The sequence below is a fragment of the Pseudopipra pipra genome, chromosome 8 (assembly GCF_036250125.1).
Source record: "Pseudopipra pipra isolate bDixPip1 chromosome 8, bDixPip1.hap1, whole genome shotgun sequence".
Classification (NCBI taxonomy): Eukaryota; Metazoa; Chordata; class Aves; order Passeriformes; family Pipridae; genus Pseudopipra; species Pseudopipra pipra.
The window spans coordinates 15584853-15605267 of record NC_087556.1 but is presented as its reverse complement, the minus strand read 5'-3'; the positions used below and the strand labels follow the sequence as shown (position 1 = coordinate 15605267).

The 20415-nt window shown below is 42.8% G+C and overlaps 1 protein-coding gene across 5 annotated transcripts; it reads right to left on the bottom strand.

Moving 5' to 3' along the window:
- Positions 1-767: 767 nt before the first annotated feature.
- On the bottom strand, positions 768-20403 carry AP3M1 (adaptor related protein complex 3 subunit mu 1). Of its 5 annotated transcripts, none has more exons than XM_064663825.1 (9): positions 20279-20403; positions 11338-11613; positions 10398-10569; positions 7984-8121; positions 5918-6003; positions 5412-5545; positions 4524-4731; positions 3043-3187; positions 768-1795 (listed from the first exon to the last, which is right to left on the bottom strand). In XM_064663825.1, the coding sequence occupies exons 2-9, from the start codon at positions 11608-11610 to the stop codon at positions 1695-1697; spliced, it is 1257 nt and encodes a 418-aa protein (XP_064519895.1). In that variant the 5' UTR covers positions 11611-11613; positions 20279-20403; the 3' UTR covers positions 768-1694. The 5 variants fall into 5 exon arrangements, with proteins under 5 accessions (XP_064519895.1, XP_064519894.1, XP_064519893.1 ...); XM_064663824.1 differs by lacking the exon at positions 20279-20403 and adding an exon at positions 20061-20161; XM_064663823.1 differs by lacking the exon at positions 20279-20403 and adding an exon at positions 18923-18939.
- Positions 20404-20415: the final 12 nt, after the last annotated feature.

Here is a 20415-nt window from a genome sequence, read left to right as displayed (position 1 = left end):
CAGCTGAAAAAAGGCAGACTATAAGTTTGGTACCTTTTAATAACCAGTGTTGTGTCTACAAAAATGCAAGGCTTTCTTATTGTAAGTGCTGGTTCTTCATAGTGCTGTTTTATCTACTGTAATTTCAGAAATTCAGAATGGTTGTTTATGGCCAAGTTTACTCTAATGATATGATGCTAATTTCTTACTGACTTGCTGCCAGTGTTCAGATGGGTTTCCCCTCCGTTTCCCAGGCTGATCATTTTTTGTCCCAGTGTTTGAAATTTTGACTACTGAATTACTTTAGTTCCTGCTCTTCATCTGAAGCAAAGTTAGCACCTATTCATCAATTTCTGAGCCAAACAGATCAGGGAAACAAAGGCTCTCCAGTATCCCATCCTTCTTTAATTCTGAATTCAGCCCCCTGTGTACTGACCAAATGCATGGGTTGGAACCTGATGGGTACTGTGGAGCTTGTTTTGGTTTAAAGTGATAACAAGCTTCTGTTGGTGTGTAATGAGAAGTTCAGTCAGCTTTGCATCCTCACTGCTGAGTCTTTGAAGTGTCATAAACAAACAGGTGCCCTCCATTTCAAAATAAAAAATACAAAAGGGACCTTACCTGCTATGCTTCTAAACAGCCTTTTATAAACTCTAAGTAGCTGCACAGTGATCAAGTTCAGTAAAGATGCAGCAAATAGTCATTTTTAATTGTGTATCAGATGCCTCCTGCCTAAGAGCATTGTGAACCATTTACCTCAGCATGAATATTTCACAAGATGAGACATATTTGCAGTAGAGTTCCCTTTATTTCATAACATTAAAGCACACAACCATTAAATACACTTGACACTTCTATTGTGCTGTCTAAAAAGCTACGCTCCAAGGTACACACCACACACATCTGGTGGCATCCGCTTCAAACAAGTGGAACATCTAAGTCAAAGCAAAGGCTTCACATAAAAAATAGATCTTACTCTCTGCAACTGTATTCTTAAAAAAAATTATGGAGATGATGAGATTGAATGGAAAGAAAGTGGATTACTGAAGCAACAATCACCTCCCAGATTTAATGCAGGATGTTATTTTTATCAGCTCATCTGCAGATGGCAGAAATGAAAGCTGATTAAGGCAAATGCTTCTTAAGAAAGGCAATTTCTTGTAAACACAGAAATTATTTTTTACCTCATCAGAAGCTTTCTCAGGAGTGACATTTGCTATGTCCTAGGGGTCCCCTGCCCCTCTCACTGCTGCTCTCTATTTCTGAAATGATTACAGGCTCCTTTGTGGAATGCCAGCTTGCAGCTGGCTGTGAGAGTAACTGAGCTTTCTTTGCAGGTGGCTGCAGCAGCAAAACATGCCACCAGACTTTTCCAGTGGCCTCTCTGGCCTTCATAATGTGCTTGACCTCTGGGCTTTGGTATCTGACTGGCAGTGTAGGGTTTGTGACATTTTGTGGGTTGCCTATATCAAACTATTCACCAGCACAACAAATCAGTAAAAAAAGAGTGAAAGTGTATTAGAAAAAAAGTACCTTATTTTAAAGCCATATTAAGAAAACCTAAGCTATGCTTTCATTTTAAGAGCTGCTGTGCACAAATGCTTTGATCCCAAACTAATCAGTGTCTATTAATTAATTGGCACCTAATTAATAGCAACATAAGTCACTAAGCAGTCAAGTTTTTTTTAAGGGGAATTTCCTCTTAGATCATCTTCTCATGTCCTGACTTGGAATTTTCCTGCTTTTGTAATATATTTGACACCTTTAAAAGGCTTGTATTTTTCTCCATACATGTCTAGGCGATTCACTTTCAGTCCTGGAAAAAAGCCAAAGAAAGTACAAAGTTAAAAGCAGAATGCTTGGAATAATGTCAGGCTGTTTAAAAGTCCAGCTTTCTTGAAGCACGCTAGGATGGGTTAGGAAGCTAATTTTCCTTTCTTTCACAAGTTCATCTGGTTTGAAATAGCAGATGAGACTGTTCTTGTCATCTAATCACAGCTGTTTTGGCAGGGCAACAACTTCCTTCTCTTCTCCTCCATGAGCCAACATCCTCCTTCCAGGAGATAAATGACTGAACTGAGTCTATCCTCCTCCTTGTACACTGCACTCATTTCCAATCATGAACATGAAGCAAAGGACAAGTTTCAGAATTCTGTTCACTCCAATTTGTAATTAAAAGAACAGCAATCCCCCTGCTGTTAACTGAGGAAGGCCAGTAGCTATTAACTACCTACCACTTCAGGCTGTTCCCTGTTTTCTCACAGGTCCATCATATCTGGTGTCCAGCCACTGGATCACCTGTATTTTTCTTGACTAAAACTAGTTTAAGAGGAAACTGTAGGATTCTCTTCTTACACAAGAACTAACTGTTATTTACTCAAAGTAGTCTAGGAAGCAAAAGGACCATGGCCTGGTACCTGTCCTTCAGTCATCCTCCTCCTCTCCAAATGTGTCTCCACACTGTGAGAGTCTTGCTCCTGCAAAGCTTGCTTGCAGAACCATTTTACACATGGACAACTCACATGATTTAAGTGTTTGCAGACTGAGGCCTTGTCTGCTTTACATTTAGTTTTGCATTTACCTTAAACGCTTCATTCTGATTTTACTTGCCGATTGTTTTAAAGATGAAAAACTAACCAGCTCCAGAAGGAAAGAATAAAAAGGGCATTCTTCAAAATTTAGTGGGGTTTTATGACCATTATAAATGGCTTTACTGTGGTGCAAGACTAAAATGACCCAAGGGCAGCATGCTGAAGCATCATCCATTGATCTTCAGTAAAAGGACACATTGGCATGTTTAAAGCACCAATCAACAAAGAAAAAGCCATTCTTCTGTACACTTCTCAAGCCTTTCTTGAGGAGAACAGCTGGGAATTCACAATTCCCAGCAAGGGAGTCATCCAGCAAGGGTAACTGTCAAGTTTGGGTAAATCAGACTTTATCATTTTGGACCCAGCAGACTTCAGATCAACATCTCCAAGTAAAAGACTGACAGTTCCCACTTCATTTCCTACTACTACCTGTTCTGTCAGCACCAATTTCACGTAACACCCACCCACTCACCTGAAATTGCAAGCTGTTGTATCTTAAACTGGATGTTTAAACTTGGATTCTCCTCTGGCTTGGGTGCTCCAGACTGCAGGTTCACTATGCCTTTCAGGTTTGGTAGCTTCTGAGGGGTAATTTTGCCCACGTCCCACGTTAACACCTTGTCAGGAAGCAAAGAACAGAGGCTTTCTAGGAAACAACCTCTGAGATTAAATTCATATCCAGCTTTTAGTTTGCAGCCCTGAGAATTATCCTGCTGGCTGTGAGATGGTGTGGTTGGGGCTCCCAAAGGTATGGGGTCTTTTTTTTCCCAGGTTTTTTTTTGCCCTGTTCCTTAGTGGGTCTGTGCACTGAGTGCATCGTGTTCCCTGAGCAATGATGATTGATCCTGATGTCAGTCTGGATCAGCTGGATCCACGAAGCAAGGACAGTAACCAGCAAAAAGTCACAGGAACTTAAACAAGAGAATGAAGAGAGTGGGAGCAAGGCACTTGGCCAAATGAGATGTCTAAGCTGAGTAACTTTCCTAAGGATCACTTGTTCCCCATTGATTCTTACACTTCAGAGAAATGTGCAACCAAATAGGTCCTTTACTCACCTACAAGAGGTGGTTTGTTTGCTCTTACCATAAACTGAAAACTGATAAATGCAGAGAAACCTCAGTTCTCCTCACTTCTACACACTTTTGCAGTAACAATCCACCTAGTTATCCCCACTCTTGATAAAAACACAGTATAATTTATTTCTGCAGAGAGGAAAGCAGACTTCAAGTGGGGTTTTTAGGTGTCTTTCTTTTAAAAAGGTCAAGGTCTATTGTTTTTGAAGCAGAATGTTACTTGGAGAGCTTTCACTTAAAATTCTAATCAATTGCTGAGGGTGGCAGAAAGCTCAGAGCAGGGTCTGAGAGGCAGCAGAATGGTTTGGCTCAGACTGCACTTCAGCAAAATGGCTCCTGGGTACTAAAAGGCTTCAGGAGCTTTAGGAAATTTAGGTTTCAAATTCCAACTCAGAGGCAGGAAAGCAGGAGCCCAAGATATGTTTTTTCAGACATTTTGTCTTCCTTACTATGTGTCTTCAGGCATATCTTTTGGAAGAGATTTTTTTCTCATCTCTTGCTCCCTGTTTTTCTGGATACCTATTTTCAAGGCTACTGAATTTTCTCCAGATAAATATGTTTTCAAGACCATAGATTGCAAAATATATCATGGCTGAAACTACCAACAAAATACTGCTGCATCCACTAAGGAAAAGTATTGGGGGGTGAAAGAGTGGGGGAAAGAGAGGAAGGGAAGGAAAAGGATATTGACCAAGTCAGAAATCACAACTGTTGTGTATCTAAGTTTGAAAAATTAAATTTTAAAGATGAATTTTTAATTCATAAACATATGCTGAACAGAAAGTTTTTTGCTAAGAACACTGCTCCAGTGTTCTGCAACATGGGTGACTTGTTCCAATGCAATCTTTGATTTTTAAATAAATATAAACTTAAGACTTACCTTAGTAACTGGGTCAAAAGTATAGCTGCCTTGTGTAGCAGTGAGGCTCATATTAAGTACAGCCTTTGGCATGTGAACTGTCATGACAACTCCTTCTACTGTTTTCCCCATATTCTGTTTTGGTCCAATAGTAACATCAAATCTTCCCGAAGAACTATTTTCCTTAAAACTGATCATGTGTTTCACATATACAGGAATTGCCACCAAGCTGAAAAGACAAAACAGTAGGTGAATGCATCCTGGCTACTTCTCTGCTTGAGAAGAAAAAGTTCTTTCTCATAAATAGTTCTTGTTTTTCTGGCAAGAATTCAAGTTAGAACCGGCTTGTTTCAAAGTGAAAAGTGATACTTCGCTCTTCAGCATCATTGCTGAAGTGATTTTATTAGCAGAGGGTCACAGGAAAAAAAGTTTATTTTCTTCCAAATAACTTATCCTATTCTCTCTTCCTTCATCTGTTTACTTTTTTAAAGTAATCTCACTGAGCCAAATCTCAGAAGAGCCACCAGTCAAATCAGGCTTTAGTTTGCAAATACCTGCAGTTTAGACTTTTTTGCTTTATTCTCTCCATGAAGGTCAGAGTCCTCTATGTACACAGAGACTTACCCACAAAGCATCTAGCACCAACAATGACTACTAGGAATGAATAGCCCTGTATTACTGTCATGTGTGATTTATTCCACTGAAAAAGGATTGCTGAATATCCTCAATTCACTGAAAAATGGTTTCCTTCTTTTAGTGGGGACAGAGCAACAGATGAGACAAAACCTGAGCACATGTATTTTAGAACAATGCAAATCCCCCCCTTAACAAGGAGAAATCTGCAGTTACTCAGATGGAAAGCAGTAGATGGTGTGTCTGGAGAACCAGTGTGTCTAAATGGAAACGTACTTCTGTGAACTGACACGGTAGGAGATCAATCTGAAATTCCCATCGGGAGGAATAAATGAAAGGACTCTCTCAGACTCCCAGCGTTTGAAGCGGATACATGGATGGAAGCTGACATCATCCAGCAGCCGTGGGTTCTGGAAGTAGTGGCAAAATGGTAAGTGAAATCTCATCAAGTATGAGCAGTTTGAACTAGCTACTGAACTCTAGACAATTCCTATTTCTTAGACTCTAAGTACCTTTCCTACCCATTATCGGAGACACGTTACTGAGCTAGATGGATTTCTGATCTGACCTGGTACAGCAGCTCCTGTGAGTGTATTTTATGTACAGACAAAAGCCATTCCGACTACTGAGCAATGCAGCTTCTACAATATAATGCAAAACTTGTTATTTTTCACATGTACAACACATGAAGTAGCAATTGTGCTCTTAAAATTGTTGAACTCTGATTATTATGAAAAATAAATCCCGAGCAATTAACATTCCCAAATATAGGCTGAATTTACCATGAAAGACAGAGAAAGATCTGGCATTCCTGAGAGCTTAATACACGAATCAATAACACCTTGGATTTCTGCAAAGACTGTGGAACCTGCAGGAGAAAAAACAGACACCTGACTTAACATCATTATGAAGGGCCTAACAGACATGGTGAAGTGCAGCTGGAGGGCACAGATGACATTTGCACAACGCTCAAGAACCCGCCAAGCCCAGCTAGGAAAGGTCATTCCAGTTACCTGTGTCCTGGGCAGCTTGCTAAAATACATGAGCCAGAGCAAACAGCTTGGCCCAAATCAGCTCATTATACTTGTGCCAGCTGTTACACAGGACTTGTACTGGATGTGCTTCAACTGGTTGCCAGCAAAAAGCAAATAAGAATTTCAGAACACATGAGCTCTGAATCTTCTTTTCTTTCATCCCTGTCCCTGGTCTCCAGAAAACTAGCAGGTGGTGTTGTGGTGCAGGGAAGTTGAAGCACATCAAAACAACCCATCTCAAAAAGCAGTAAGTTTGTGCTATAATGCTCCAGCTAACCTTGGCTTTCACAAGTAAGGCTTGTTTAACAGCAAGATTACGTATTTGTCTTGATATTAAATAGACCTATAGCAAAAAAACCCCAAAACCCAAAGCAAGAATACCAAGCATCTTACCCAGGAAATGCTCATTTCCTTAAATACTGTGTAAGAACAGAAAGGCATAAGCAGGACTCTGGACTAATTAATTAGCCCCACAAGCAAAGGTAATTTTAGAAGACAGATAGAAACTACTGCTCATCTAGTCAAAGGGAAGGAGAAACAGTGGCTTTATATTTGGTTTGAAAAGAAGGGATCCTGTTTCAGGTTGAAGCAGTTAACCACATCCCTACGAAACAAGATACCATCCCTGTTCAGGGGAACCACCTTATCTACTTCTTAGTCCCAGTTAAGGTTAGGAAGAAAGACTCTTGCATTGCTAGTCCCCAAGGGATCAGAGCAGAAAACAGTAGCTATGACTACTGCAGCAGATCCTCAGTAGGGAATTTAAACACTCTGTGGACATTGGTTTGGCTTGGAATACACAAGGAAACACACCATGGTCTTGATTGTACCTTCTCAGACTAAGCACTCATGCTACTCTTGGGAATCCTAATGAGCTGGGACAGTAACACAGTCATCAGTGTGTTTTGACTGTGAGGGACATCTTCTTTTAGCTTCAAGATGGTGAGAGTAAGAGCTGCACAATAACTATTTGTGACTATCCATTCAGTGGTGGCCAAAGCATTAAGTGGTGTATGGAACCAAAACATCATTGACTACTGCTACAACAGCAGCACTGAATGAAGAAATCAGAGATTTGCTCCCTGCCCCATAACACCACAAACTGGTGTCCTGCAGTCTTCAACACTGCTAACTGATGGCCCCAATACTGAACAAAACAGCAGGTTCCTGCCCACAGCATTACAGTTTTCTCTTTGCATCAGTTTTTTCTACTTCTTGGCACACAAGTTATCCGGTTCCTCCTTAAAGTTAAATCTCAGAAGAAAGACCTTTGTATTTGAAGATGATATGTTTCATTTACAGAAAAGGAGTATTATTATGCTTCATAATATCTGGCTCTAGTTTATATATAAAGCAAACAACACTGTCCAGCTATTTTGCACCAAGTTTATCTTGCTAGCAGCAGAAAGCTAATGAAAGCTTTTGTCTTGCTCGTTTGAGGGCCTACAAGGACTGCAGTACATTGTTGGCAGGAACAATGGGAGATAATTTTCTCATCACATTTAAAACTTCAACTACTTATTTTCCATTTATATCTGTTACGAGATAATCAATATAAAGCCAGAAAACATCCAAGTACAGAATATTTCTTGTAAGTGTTCTTGAAGCAGTCCGGAGGATATTGATGTTTTAAGATGAACTGAAGAAATACATTTGGGCACATAATTTTAAATGGTGTATTTTTATCTAAGATACAGATTCATGGATATAAAACAAGCAGAAAAATAGAAAGGTTGGACTGTATTCTTTCTAAACATCAGCAGCTAGATGTAAACACATTCAACAAACAAAAATTAGTTTGCAAGGCATCTTACCTGATTTGTCTATAATGGCATCGATTTCTTCAATGACATCGAAATAGGCTTCGTTGTTTGTGTATTTTACCCCCGCTCTGCGCCAGGGAATGTTGGACAACTGGCCGGTGGGAAGTGTGTCTCCCACATTACTACTGCCTTAGAAACGAAAAGGAACTCAAAATCAGTCACTAATTGCAAGAGGAATGTTCCAACTGCCAAAATTAAGAACCAAAGCGAGGTTTGCCCCCAAGAACTGCAGACTAGAATGTGGAACACTAAAATGTTATTTGTGAGGTGACGTGAAGGCACTTCAACCATGTGTCCAGGCTTAACAGCTTTCAGACCATATTTTGCACAGGAAAATACAAGTCAGCAGGAGGTTTGAGTGGGAGTAGAAGTGGGGCTAGATCCTGCGAAGGATTTCATCACTATAATTCAAGACAGCTGCTTATGAGGGCCTTAAGCCCTCTTCCCTCTTCTCCTAAGAGTTTTAGCTGGCTGACTTCAGGGCTGATTTACAGGTAAGAGTCATTAGGAAGAAAGACATGTAAGAAGCCTCAGGGAGGACTCCCACAATCTTTGCTTAGAGCTGTTAGGCTGAGGTTCTCACCCTTGGTACCCACCTGAGCTACCTTGCAGCAACATGACAGCCATGTCTGTACCTGACCATGTGCCAAATCTATCCAGACCCTGCCCCACAGACTTGACTTTCTGGCTCGACCTGTCCCATTCTGACGGATATTGATGGCAATCACTGAGCTGCAGATGACCTGTTATGATCTGATCCTGTTGGCTCAACTTCTGGGCTCCCTACCAATGATGCCACTGCCCCTGCCTGCTTTGCTCTCACCCTCAGCTCCTGGTCCTCAATACCACCCAGCTTCCTGAGCTACCTAGTTATAAACTGATGATGCTTTAAAAACTAAAAAAAACCATAATCTTATCACTTCTGGGGCTTAGGTGACTGATCCTGGAATCCCAGCCCAGCGGAAGCAACTCCCTCTGCTAGAAGCAGGTCTTGGGACAGGGCCACAGCTCGCCCTTGCTTGTGCCCTTTAGCGCAACGCACGTGGTAGCGTGTCCTGCCACGTGAGACAGCTCCACTGAGAAGCTGGTGGCCAGGGGTATCATTTCTACACTGGGCAGGCCCTGTCCTAACAGGCAGAAAACAAAAAGTTTTCATTCTTTAGAGCTAGTAGAAAAACTTAAAAAAAACCCACCCTTCCTAAAGTCCACCCCTGTATGTACTATAACACGAGGGGGAGGAGTTGCAACCATGTCCTCACTCCCACACATCTCTGTAGGGGAGCAGTTGCCATGTTTGTCCCTCAGCAGCCTTGCAGGGTGCAGCAGTGCTACACAGGGCTGGATTGCCAGGCCAGGTAGGTAGGAGAGCTCTCAGGCTGCTGTTTCCACTGAGCTGTTGACAGTGACAAGATGCAGGCTGCCTTGGGCAGGTGCTTTAGGCTCCTGGGGAATTCTAATGAGGCTCTAGATAAAACAAGAGGATTTTGGCTTCAGGAGTCTTAATTCCCCTTACAGTGGTCCATCTAGTCCATTAATGTCATATTTTTCATAAGTGTAAATACCACCATCCAAATCCACATTTTAAAAAACCCTAACCAGACCCCAAATAACACAAATTAAAACTGATGAGATTCATACTTAAAGACTAAGCCATATCTACTACCTAAAGGACCAGCTCCTCTGAGTACTACCTGTGTGGCCCTGCAGCCCAGCTACTCCTCTTCTCTAACACAATGTACAGGCCAACACCTCCCATGTCTCTGACCCCATGTGACACCTCATGGCTCACCTCCCTTGCACCCGCTTGCCAGACAAGCAGATTCCACCAGCTCAGCTGACAGACATTTGGCTCCATCACTACAAGAAAGACCCATTTATAACAGCCTGAAATCAGCTCCGAAATCGAATCCATACGAATCAATATGCTGATTGGTGGTGAGGGCTGGGCAGAGGCTGAGGACAGGCTACTTGTTTCCCTTCATGCTATCTGTTCCCAGCCATCAAAGATTTATTAGGCAACCATTATATACCTTTCTGTAATGATTTCTTACAAAATGCTTAACCTTCTCCAATGCCCCTCAGTTATTCAAGGCTTGGGGATAGCTCTGTACCAATCCCAGAGCACCTGTCTCCAATATGTCCTGACTGTGCTGGGAACTGCTATTCCTGAGGGACTTCAGCAGCTGTGGCTGGACCAGACAGTGCCACCAGGGATAGCAAGGAAGCCAGGCATGAACTGCAAATATGGAGGGAGTTGTTTTTATTCAACTCCTACTTATGAAAAGTGGCAGGACAGTGGCCTCACCTTACAGATTCACAGCAATACATTATTTTTTAGCTATGAGGAATGATGGGGCTTTTTTTTTAAACAGCCAGTCATCGCTGAAAATTATTTATTTTCCTACCTGTGATGGAGTTGACAACAGAGCGCAAAATTGTGGGAGGCTTAATCAGCTCCTTCAGTATGTTAGATTCTGTTGCCAGTGGAAAGCCATTGTCTAGCATTTCTTCTAGAAGCTCATACACAATTACTACATTGTCCTTAATTGCAGTCTCAGAACATTCGCCGAAGTAATCCTAAACAAATACAGAGATTACAAAAGAGAGGATTTTTATTCTTGTTAAAATGCTTTGCAAAGGAAGTTTGTTTGGTTTTTTTCTCACAGAAACCCTCCAACATACGAAGGCATCTTAGTGGCTAAACTGACTAGCTACTTCTATAGTCTGATGGCATCATATGTTAAGGTTACATTTATCATCAAACTGGAAATAGCACGAACAGCAAAATTAATGCAATCTGATTTACTACTATGTATTTCCCAATGGTCCTTCCACTTGTGAACATTAACACATCTTCAGTTGGAGGACTCTCGTAAAATGAAGGGACTATCTTCTGGCAATGCTCAATCTTCGCAGAGGTCCTTTATTTACAGAAATTGGTTGAGAAGTGACTCATGCTTTGCAGCTCTTTCCTCCCTACAGACTGTGTGCTGCCTGACTGCATGCTCCTTCCCATCTATATAACACCAACAGTCCAAAACCTTAAAGATTATGTAGTCTCAACACCTCCTGCCATTGGCAGGGACACCTCCCACTAGATCAGGTTGCTCAAGGCCTCATCCAACCCAGCCTTAAACCATAACCTCCCTGGGCAATCTGTTCCAGTATTTTACCACCCTCACAGTAAAGAATTTTTTCCTAAAGCTAACCTAAATTTCCCCTCTTTCAGTTTGTACCCATTACTCCTTGTCCAATCCCTACAGTTCCTGATGAAGAGTCCCTCTCTGGCTTCCCTGGAGGCTCCCTTCAGATACTGGATTTTAAAATTATTTAATGGTGACAGACCTGGAAAGTATCTGCTACTCGGTGCAGAAATTCAATTACAAAGAGTGGTGGCACTTCTGTCTGTATGACAGACACAAAGAAGATTTTATCCCGATAGATGCTGATGAGGTAGTGATGTGGAGTTGAGATGACAGGAGGCACATTCTCAACATCGATTGCTTTCTCCTGAGCTTCAAAGAAATAATCGCACACAGACTGGCTCACAACGCTCTTCCAGTGCTTCTCCAAGAATATATCACCAGAACAGTTTATAAGAAACAGGCTGTGGATCATTTTCTGTTGAAAACACATTCAAAAAAAGTTAGAATAAACAAAAGGATATGCGGATTGACATTATTCCTTCTCCCAGATTCCCTGTCTTACAATGGTTATTCTTTATTAACATGCACTGTGAATTTAGGAAAAAGATCTGCTTTGCTGCTTTTCTTTAAATTGCATTTTCTTTATTTAGAGGAATGTTCCACCAAAAAATATTTCCCAGTGGATTAAGTCGGTAACTTATATCACAATGTGAGCAAGAAGCAAGCATCCTTGATTTCCACTTTCATCCCCATTTGGTATTTGCAATTTATTTCTTAAAGTGAGTTGGCGCTCACTTAAACATGACATGTAAGGGTAACTTGTACACAGTTTCCTATGGCAGAGGACTTTGACAGTCACACACATAACTCAGAACTGCACTGTCTCAAAGATACAGTTCTTTAGCTTGTCAGCTTTCAGCTACTGAACTACAAAAGTGGTTTTTATTTGCTGGCTGATTAGGCTTATGATCTATGCCAAGCTGCACTTGGATAAAGGGTCAGAATTCATTAAAAGTACACAGAACTAGGAGTTTAAATCTGATTTAATGAATAAAATTGCTTCAAACATGCTTGGCACACATGAAATATGTTTACATAAAACATTTTTCGCTTAAAAACTCACTTATGAAAAAGAGGAGTATGAACTGCAGATAAGGAATGTAACTATTTTTTCTTAAGTCTTTAAACATTTACAAATAACATGCCTCAGCCACTGATCCTTCATTTTATTCATGGGGCAAGAAGCTTATCTGCGTTTTTAAAAAAACTAATTCCCACCTTATTTCTCAACTTTCAGTGAGACAGTAAGTGAACTAAAGTTGTTGGTACAAATGAAGAGAACAGTCTATCATCTCCACATCTACAGAAGAGACAAATGCTAGCAGACTTCGGTTAATCTCTTTAGCCTTTACATGAGACAGACACAATGCTCTGGCTGACCTGCAACATAATGATCCTCTGACAAAAAAAGTTCCAAGTTTAAACGTGGGCTTGGAAAACAAACGGAACTGTAACCCAAGCAGTGGCACCTAAGGTGAAGTTAATCTGGTACTTATATCGTGCACAAATTCATTCTGTAGTTGAAGAAGCTGCCCCTGCCACTGGCTGTTCATCTCTTTTGCCTTTCAGGTACTGACCTGAGCAGGTCTGTGGCTCTGCAATTACCTACATTAGGAAAGTGCAGGAAAGTCCAGCCATAAATTGTCCATCAAAAGAAGTTTCTGGTCAGATCAGCTTCTTAATGCAAGTTATTACATTGCCAGAGAGCTCCATGGGGCTGGCACAGGGCAGGTGGTGGAAATGGGCAGACGATAGCAAGGGAGATATCCTGAATTGAAATTCAGTCTTTGGAGGAATTCAAACATGACTGGAAAGAGACCAAACAGTTACTGGGCATCCACACCCTGAAAGAGGAAGGCCACCATCAACTCAGCATGTCCAAGAGAAGCAAAACACATCTACCAAAAACCATTGTAGTTTTTACTAATCTTACAGTGTTTGGCTGGGATCATGCCTAAAATGCAGATAAAATTTGCTCCTTTGCTGATGTTGACTCTGGCACACTAATGTGAAGATGGCATGGAAGCATCTAATGTAAATGGCCCAGTCCAACAGAGATTTTAAGGAGTCCAAACATTGTATGACTGAGTCTCATTCCAAAATACTGGAATAAGCATTTCTCTTCATCCAGCATGAGCTCTTGTTGCTGTGTCTGAATCTGAACTGCCCGGAGTACTCAACTGACCTCCCAACACACTTGTAACAATGAAAAATGGTCTGGCCCTGAAGATTTTGATGAAACTAAAGTATGTCTTCCAAAGCTCACCAAAGATGGTGAAGAAGGACAGCTCAAGAAGGTCATCAATATGCTCTTTCCCTCCACCTAAGTCAGCAGACGTGGGAAGGGAGCCAAGATCCAGCTTTTCAAATTCAAAACTCCAGCTGCTCCTTCACACGCATGACAGCAATGTGCTCATCTTCACTGGGGCCTTGCCAGGTCTTAGATACCTTCTGCTAAGAGCACACTGTCTCTCATGGCAGACACAGAAGTGTGGACAGAAAAATCCAACTCAGCCAATACAGTATATAAGGAGAAGTTCTTTTAGAAAGTGTGATTGTCAATTTGCTTAAGAGTGGGAAAGGAAACAAAGCTAAAAAGTGTTATTGCATGTTTCTATTGTCTCTCTCCTGGACCAAATTAATCTCTAATTTAGTTTGTAAAAAAACCCAGACAATTTTAATACTGTGAGCACAGCGTTTTTATAAAGGAGCCTTGACACAATTGCTTTAATCCAGTTCGACTAAACATGTTCTGAATTTAGCCAGCATTGCACATTAAACCCCTCCAAAATCTCCTGGACAGTCACACAATGGTGGCAAGTATAATCAACCACTGAATGTCAGTATTGTTCCACCCCAAGGCGGCCCAAACGTCTGAAGGTGATCAGCTATAAAGCTTAGAACAGACCTCTGTACATTTTAATATTGATACAATAGCATATCTGTTAACAAGCATAAGACCCAGTTCCTAGGAAATGCACACAAAGCTACATCGGAGAGTTCCAGTACAAGCAGCACTGGTAGGACTCATTTCCAGAGGACCTCATCTATGGCTGGCTCTGGAGGGACCACACTGGACCCCAGGCAGGTTCTGACCAAGTATATCAGCATGTGTGACAGTGTTTTTAAGCCCCAGCAGATGTCCTGCTGTTAACAGATAATAAGATTCTATTCATCCACAGATCAGAAGTGGTTGCATTTGTCACAATATACTTTTAAAAAGCACAGCTGAGCAGCAGACCAACACAGTCGCAGTGAGCTCCTGGAGCACCAAATGGCTGTGTTGGCAGGGCCCCTTCTTTGCCCTGGGTTCCATTTAGGATATTAGACCACAGCTTGATATGCAATCAAGAGAGTGTGGGTAGCCAAAAAGGGCATTAGTGTTGGGCCACTGCCCCTATTTCCTCATGGGCCACAAGCTGCCCAGGTACCAGCTGTGTTCATGAGTGTTTGTGTGGCCTTGTGGTGAACTGCAGCAGCAAACTGATCCAGGGGACCACGCTTGGCAGGTGCCAGCGTTGTACTATCTGTGGAAACAGAACAGTAAAATCCCACCTAGCTGCCTACCTTATCTTCTAGTAGGAAGATAAGGATTACAGGATTTCCCATGATACATAATTATTCTCCTTCTAGTGTAAGAGTTCCCTTCAAAGCCCCCCCCTCACATACTCCTTTCCTCCTTCACAAGTTTTAGAAGTGCACTAATTTGCTGCTAAACTGAAGCTCTCTCCTTGCAGCCTAAGAACAGAGCAGGCAGCCCTAGAGGCACAAGCCCTTGTCCCATCAGCCAAGGGGCAGCTCCATCAGCACACTTCCCAGTGCTGACTACAATAAAGAAGCTCTTACAGCAGTGGGGACATCAGTTTATTATACACAAGACTAAGTAATTTGATTTATCCCACACTGTCAAGCAATTGGCACCAGCTGATTAAAGATGGATATCACGATGGATGTCTTAGAACTGGTGACACTACAAAAATATCTTATGCAAACTATTAGTTAACAAAAATTACTTACAGTGCTCCAAATACTAATATTTCCCTTCTACTCTATTTTTGAGTGGCAGATTTCATTTCAGACATGTAGAGATCCCTGAATTCATTTCTCAGTATCCTACCTTCTTGTCTCATCAGAACAGTAAACTTGTGGAAAAAAAAAAGACTGAAAAATGCTGAACATAAGAAATCAATCTAGTAACAGCAAAATTCCTCACACCAATAGGTCACTACTTGTGGCTAAACAGCAGAGGATGTTAACAGCTGCAGCACTTCGAGGGTAAAGGTATTAAAATGAAGTTCCTAAGTTTAAAAAAAAACAGTAGCAAAAGCACGTCACCAAAATTTATAAATCATGAGATTTTTCTACATGTAGCAGTGCACACATACACCACTTTGAGGTGTCAGCATCTCTGTGTAAGGTATGGAAGGTGTGCTTCTATTTCAAAAGGACATGCCTTCAATCTCTATTTGCATCTTTAGGCCAAAGCAAGCCCATCAAGCTCATTTTCAGTAGGCTGACAGCCTCCCATAATACTGCCTGACTGAAAGGTATCTTACAGGCTCTGCAGCAACAAGCAGCCCAGAGAGGTTTTGCAGCTTCTTCTCACAGACTTCCCATCCTTGCTCTGACACAAGAAACTCCACATGATTCTTTTCAGTCATTTCCATCCTACCAGAACTTGAAGTCCTCACAGAAGAAAAAAAATATTTTAATTAAGGAGCCTTTAATATGCTGTTTCTACATCTCCATCTTTTCTTTTGACTAAATCTGGATTTGCAATGTTACTGATTTTCAAATTCTTGGCACAGAAACATCTGGACTGAAGTCATAGCAGGCTCACAAAACAAAAGTGCAGCTCATTGGCAAGAGGGAGAGGCTGTGAGCATGGGAAAAAGACTGATTACACATGCTTGTCCTTAGCTACAATTAAGTACTCTAAAATGTAATTAATGCAGAAATACTGTTACCAGCTGCTTTTCCATAACACTGAGCTGAGTTACAGTAAAAGCTCTGAAACCAGAAGTGAGGAATTTATCACTGACCTCTGCAATGCCCTTTAGAGCTAGTAGCAATTACTGAAAACAGCTCAAAACGTGACCATCACTGGGAAAGTATTCCACAGCTTCCATGTTCCCTGAATTGTGCATAGCTGCTTTGAAGGGTGGAAGGATTAGTGGGGGTGGACTCTCTGAGTCTCTGTTATGTATCTGTGGAAATGAACTTCTAGTAACAAGTGAATGGAAAGTAATCAAATGCTTAAAGTAATCTGGAGAAATAACTAAGCTAAAATAGGCAGTACTAGTTCTATTTTATAGCCATTATTTTTGTCACAACCAGCTGGTCAGTATTTTAGCTTTTTCTTATAAATTCAAAATGTGCCGCAAATGTGACAAAACTAGAAAACCTTTGTTCCTGACCTCCCCAGCCCCATTCACTGGCTCTCAAACCAGCAAACCTGATGAAGAGAAGTCCTATTAAATACTTGTATGACATTTTCAAGACAGCCAATGTGGCAGCTCTGAAGATAACTGTATAACTGGCTGGACCAGATGCAACATTAGCAGCTGTGATTCAATTTGATAAATCTGGAATTCTCAGGTTTACTAAAATGTGAATGTTCTGTAATTTCACAGCTTTTGTTAGGCTCCTATAATTGTTTGTCTGTCTTACTGCTGCTGATCAAGTGTCACAAATCCTCTTACATATAAGATGCCCATGGCTTAGGTGTCTGCAGAGTAAAGTAAAAACATTTTTGCAACCCTTCTTAAGAATTACCTGGTGTCCCTCTCTGTTAGTTAAGCAAAACTCCATATCTACTCAACACCACAGTGCTCGTGTCTGTACAACTACTCAGATGCATATTTTATTAGCAAGATCATCCCTATGAAAGAGTAAACACTTTGCTTTCCAGATGCTTAGTATATATTTATCTTTACTCTCATTTAAAACACTGTTAGTAACTTTCTGGAATTGTTTTCAAAAGGAAGTAGTCCTTTGAGAATACTCTGAAGTTGTCTTAAATCAGTGTTTGGTATCCATAACAAAATTTGCAACTTCCTCTGTGCCTCTACCAGTAACAATTACAGCCTGCGTGAGAATTTGTTCAGCATTTCATCTACTGACTGATGAGCTTCCCAATAATACATTTGACTGGCGCCTCTGTTCAATTTAGTTCCAGTATAAATCTTTAACTGCTGGCAAAATAGTTCTGTCTCTTGTCAACAAAACAATGTTAGATCCTGAATAATCGAACAATATTAGATCCTGAATAACTGCAGCTCCCTTGGGACCTGCAAGAATAGAAAGCTTCACTGTAAAAGCTGGAAAAGTAAAAGTTTCTTAGAAAAAAACTCCACACCAAAACAATTAAAAATTCATCGCTAAAACTATATTTTTACATAAAGATGGAACATTTTCAATACAACTTACATCTGAATCAGTAGCTTTAGGACTACTAAGGAACCACTTAAGAAATTCATTCTCTGAAAGCAGAACTGGATAGACAGGGAGGACCAAATGGACATGAGCAAAGTGCTGCGTATTTACTGTCAATGGTATTTTCAGGAAGAGACTGATAATTATGCTCATATTCCAGCAAACAACCACGAAGAACTCTGAATGGCCAAGACAGTAGGATTCTATCATAGGATAAAAAGCCCTCAACTCAGTAGTTCTTTGTGAAGATGTTTTCCATCATGCTCTCCCAGCTCACTGCCCCAGTAAGTCTGATGGGCTGGAGTGGCAGCGCAATGAGCTTTATACCAGTCCCTTTCACAGGCTCTATTTGAAGAGGCACTCGAGGTTCCAGAAAGGACAAGCCCAGCACCAAAGAGCCCTGCACTACTGAAATACTAGATCAGAGCCAACAAGTACCACTGGAACTCTGCTGTCGCACACAGCTCTTACTCCTGTGTGTGCACTCCACCAAAACCAGCCCAAATGCAGATGGCACAAAGAAGGCACATAACCATTTCTACCTCCCTTCTCTTCCAAGAGAAAAGAGCAAAGGGGCACTCTTTACTTCTTTCATTCCATATGAATAAAATGAGTGTCCTGAATACTGTCTGAAAGAATCTTCTAAGAAACTCCTGATAAAAAGCTGCCTCTTATCCATTGTGTTGAATAAGCATAAACAAGATTTATTTTCCATATATTAATTTTTTTAAGCTATATGGGAAGCTGCTGGGGGAAAGTTAAAGGGAAATAAGAGGAAGGAACTTCAGATTTTAAACAGGGTTTAATTTGATTTCTTCCCATTATTACAGCCATGAAGTACAGCTGCCACTTGTCACCTGCTGTTCAGACTTCTCTACCTCAAGGACTTCAATTTCTCTTTCATGAATCCTCACGACAACGTTTCCATTAAAGATTCTTAATGAGAACTGCTTATAAGGAGAGCTTTATCTGAGAAAGTAACTGGGACTTAGCTGGTGCTAAAAATTTAATTTCTGGATAAGAACGGCAAAATTAAGCACAAGAGGGCATGGAGAAGTCTTAAGGTTTAATTTGCCATTTGCAAGGAATTTTTAGGTAATTACACACAGATAGGAAAGAACCTGATTGTTCCATGCTTTTTTTGTCAAAACTAGGTTTGCTTGTGGCTTTGAGTTAGCACCCAACACACCACAGATTAAACCCTAGACATTCACACTGAAATATCATTCAGATATTTATCCCCCCCCCCCTTTTTCTTTTTTTAATGAGCAGCTATATACAATTCAAACCTGCTGGAAACTGCCAGCAGAATCATTCCCATGGTTGGCATAGTCAGTTCTTTTGTAAAACATTTCTTCTATCATTTTTCTATAATTTTCTCTCTTGCATGAGAAATTTAATTTGTTTGAGCTCTTCTTGCAAAATAGCTTTTTCCTTTCCCATAGTGCAGTCTGCCTGCTATGGAACACAGATTTTCATTATTCAAGTATGATTTTTTGCCTGGTTGCTTATAGAATAGCTACAGAATGGTGCAGAACAGCTACAGAACGATGAAGCCATTCATCGGTCTGATCAACATCTAACGGGTACGAATCATTCATCATACTGAAAAAAATGGCAACAGCATTGCTACTTCAAAGCAGGTTAGAACTGAAACAAAAGAAGAGAAGCGACAACCTCCACTCAGCTACAGCTGGGTACCGAACAGTGCAGAAGCGATGTACAGTGCACAGGGGTGGATGATAATGGGTTGATTCCCCGCAAATTACGCAGATCTACACTCATACGGCGCCTTGCTAGTTAAGCAAGTACAGCACGACTTGACCCACCAGGTCTGCAGCGATGCTGCTGCAGAAGGGCCCAGGTGAGCCGGGCCGCCGCTCCCGCAGCCCCCGCCCCTCCCGGCCCGGCCCGGCTCCGCCGCGGGCTCTGCCTCGCACGGCGGCTCCTGCACCGCCCCTCCCGCAGGCCCTGCGCCGGCTCCCGGCAACCACAATAAACGACCTCCCGTGCACAGTCCCCCCTCATCGCCGCTCCTCATCTTGGCAGCGTGAGCGGGGCAGGTCGCCCTGCGCGGGGCTGTGACCCCAGGGGAGCCTCGGACAGAGCCCGGCCGCCCTCGGCCCCGCTCACCGTCCGCCGGAGCCCCGCCAGAGCTCACAACAACGGGGGTTTTGTTGAAACACGGCAGCGATTTTGTACATATTCCGAACAACGGAAATGGACGCGGGTAAAACGGGAAGTCTGGGATTTGCGGGGCAGCCTCCCGGTACCGCCGCTGGCGGGGATGCTGCCCTTGCCCGACTCCGGACACCCAGCGCGGCCGGGGCCGGGCGCGGGCGGCTCCCGGCGGGCGGGGGTCCCACCGCCCTGAGCACGGGCCCCGCCGCCCCCCCCTCCTGGACCGGGCCCCCGCTCCCCACGTACCTCCCCCGGCCCGGCTCGGCCCGTCCCGCTCCCGGGGCAGCGGCCAAGATGGCGGCGAGGCCCGGCGGCGGCGCGGGCGGCCGGGGCGCTGCCTGCACCGAGCGCCTCAGAACGGACCCCCCTCCCCGGGCCCTGCAGCCCCCCGGCCGCGGCCGCCCCGCCCCGCCCGCCCCGCCGCCGGGCAGGGGCCGGGGGCGGCCCCTCGGCGCTAAACCCACCCGTGCCGGCGCCGCGGCAGCGCGCGGCTGGGCAGGGACGGCGGGCGGCGCGGGCTCCGCTCCCCGCCCCGTCAGGCGCCCGGCGCGGCCGTGCGTCCGTGCCGCCGCCCCCGCCCCCCGGCGGCGGTGCCGGCGCG

Bases quoted from the DNA above. Each gene is read 5' to 3' on its own strand.
- AP3M1 (XM_064663825.1), bottom strand. From the start codon at position 11,610: ATGATCCACAGCCTGTTTCTTATAAACTGTTCTGGTGATATATTCTTG. The intron at 10,570-11,337 runs GTCTGTCACCAT...GTATTTGTTTAG, and splicing joins GAGTAGCAGATACTTTCCAG to GATTACTTCGGCGAATGTTC. The intron at 8,122-10,397 runs GTAGGAAAATAA...TTCGTTTCTAAG, and splicing joins TGTTGTCAACTCCATCACAG to GCAGTAGTAATGTGGGAGAC.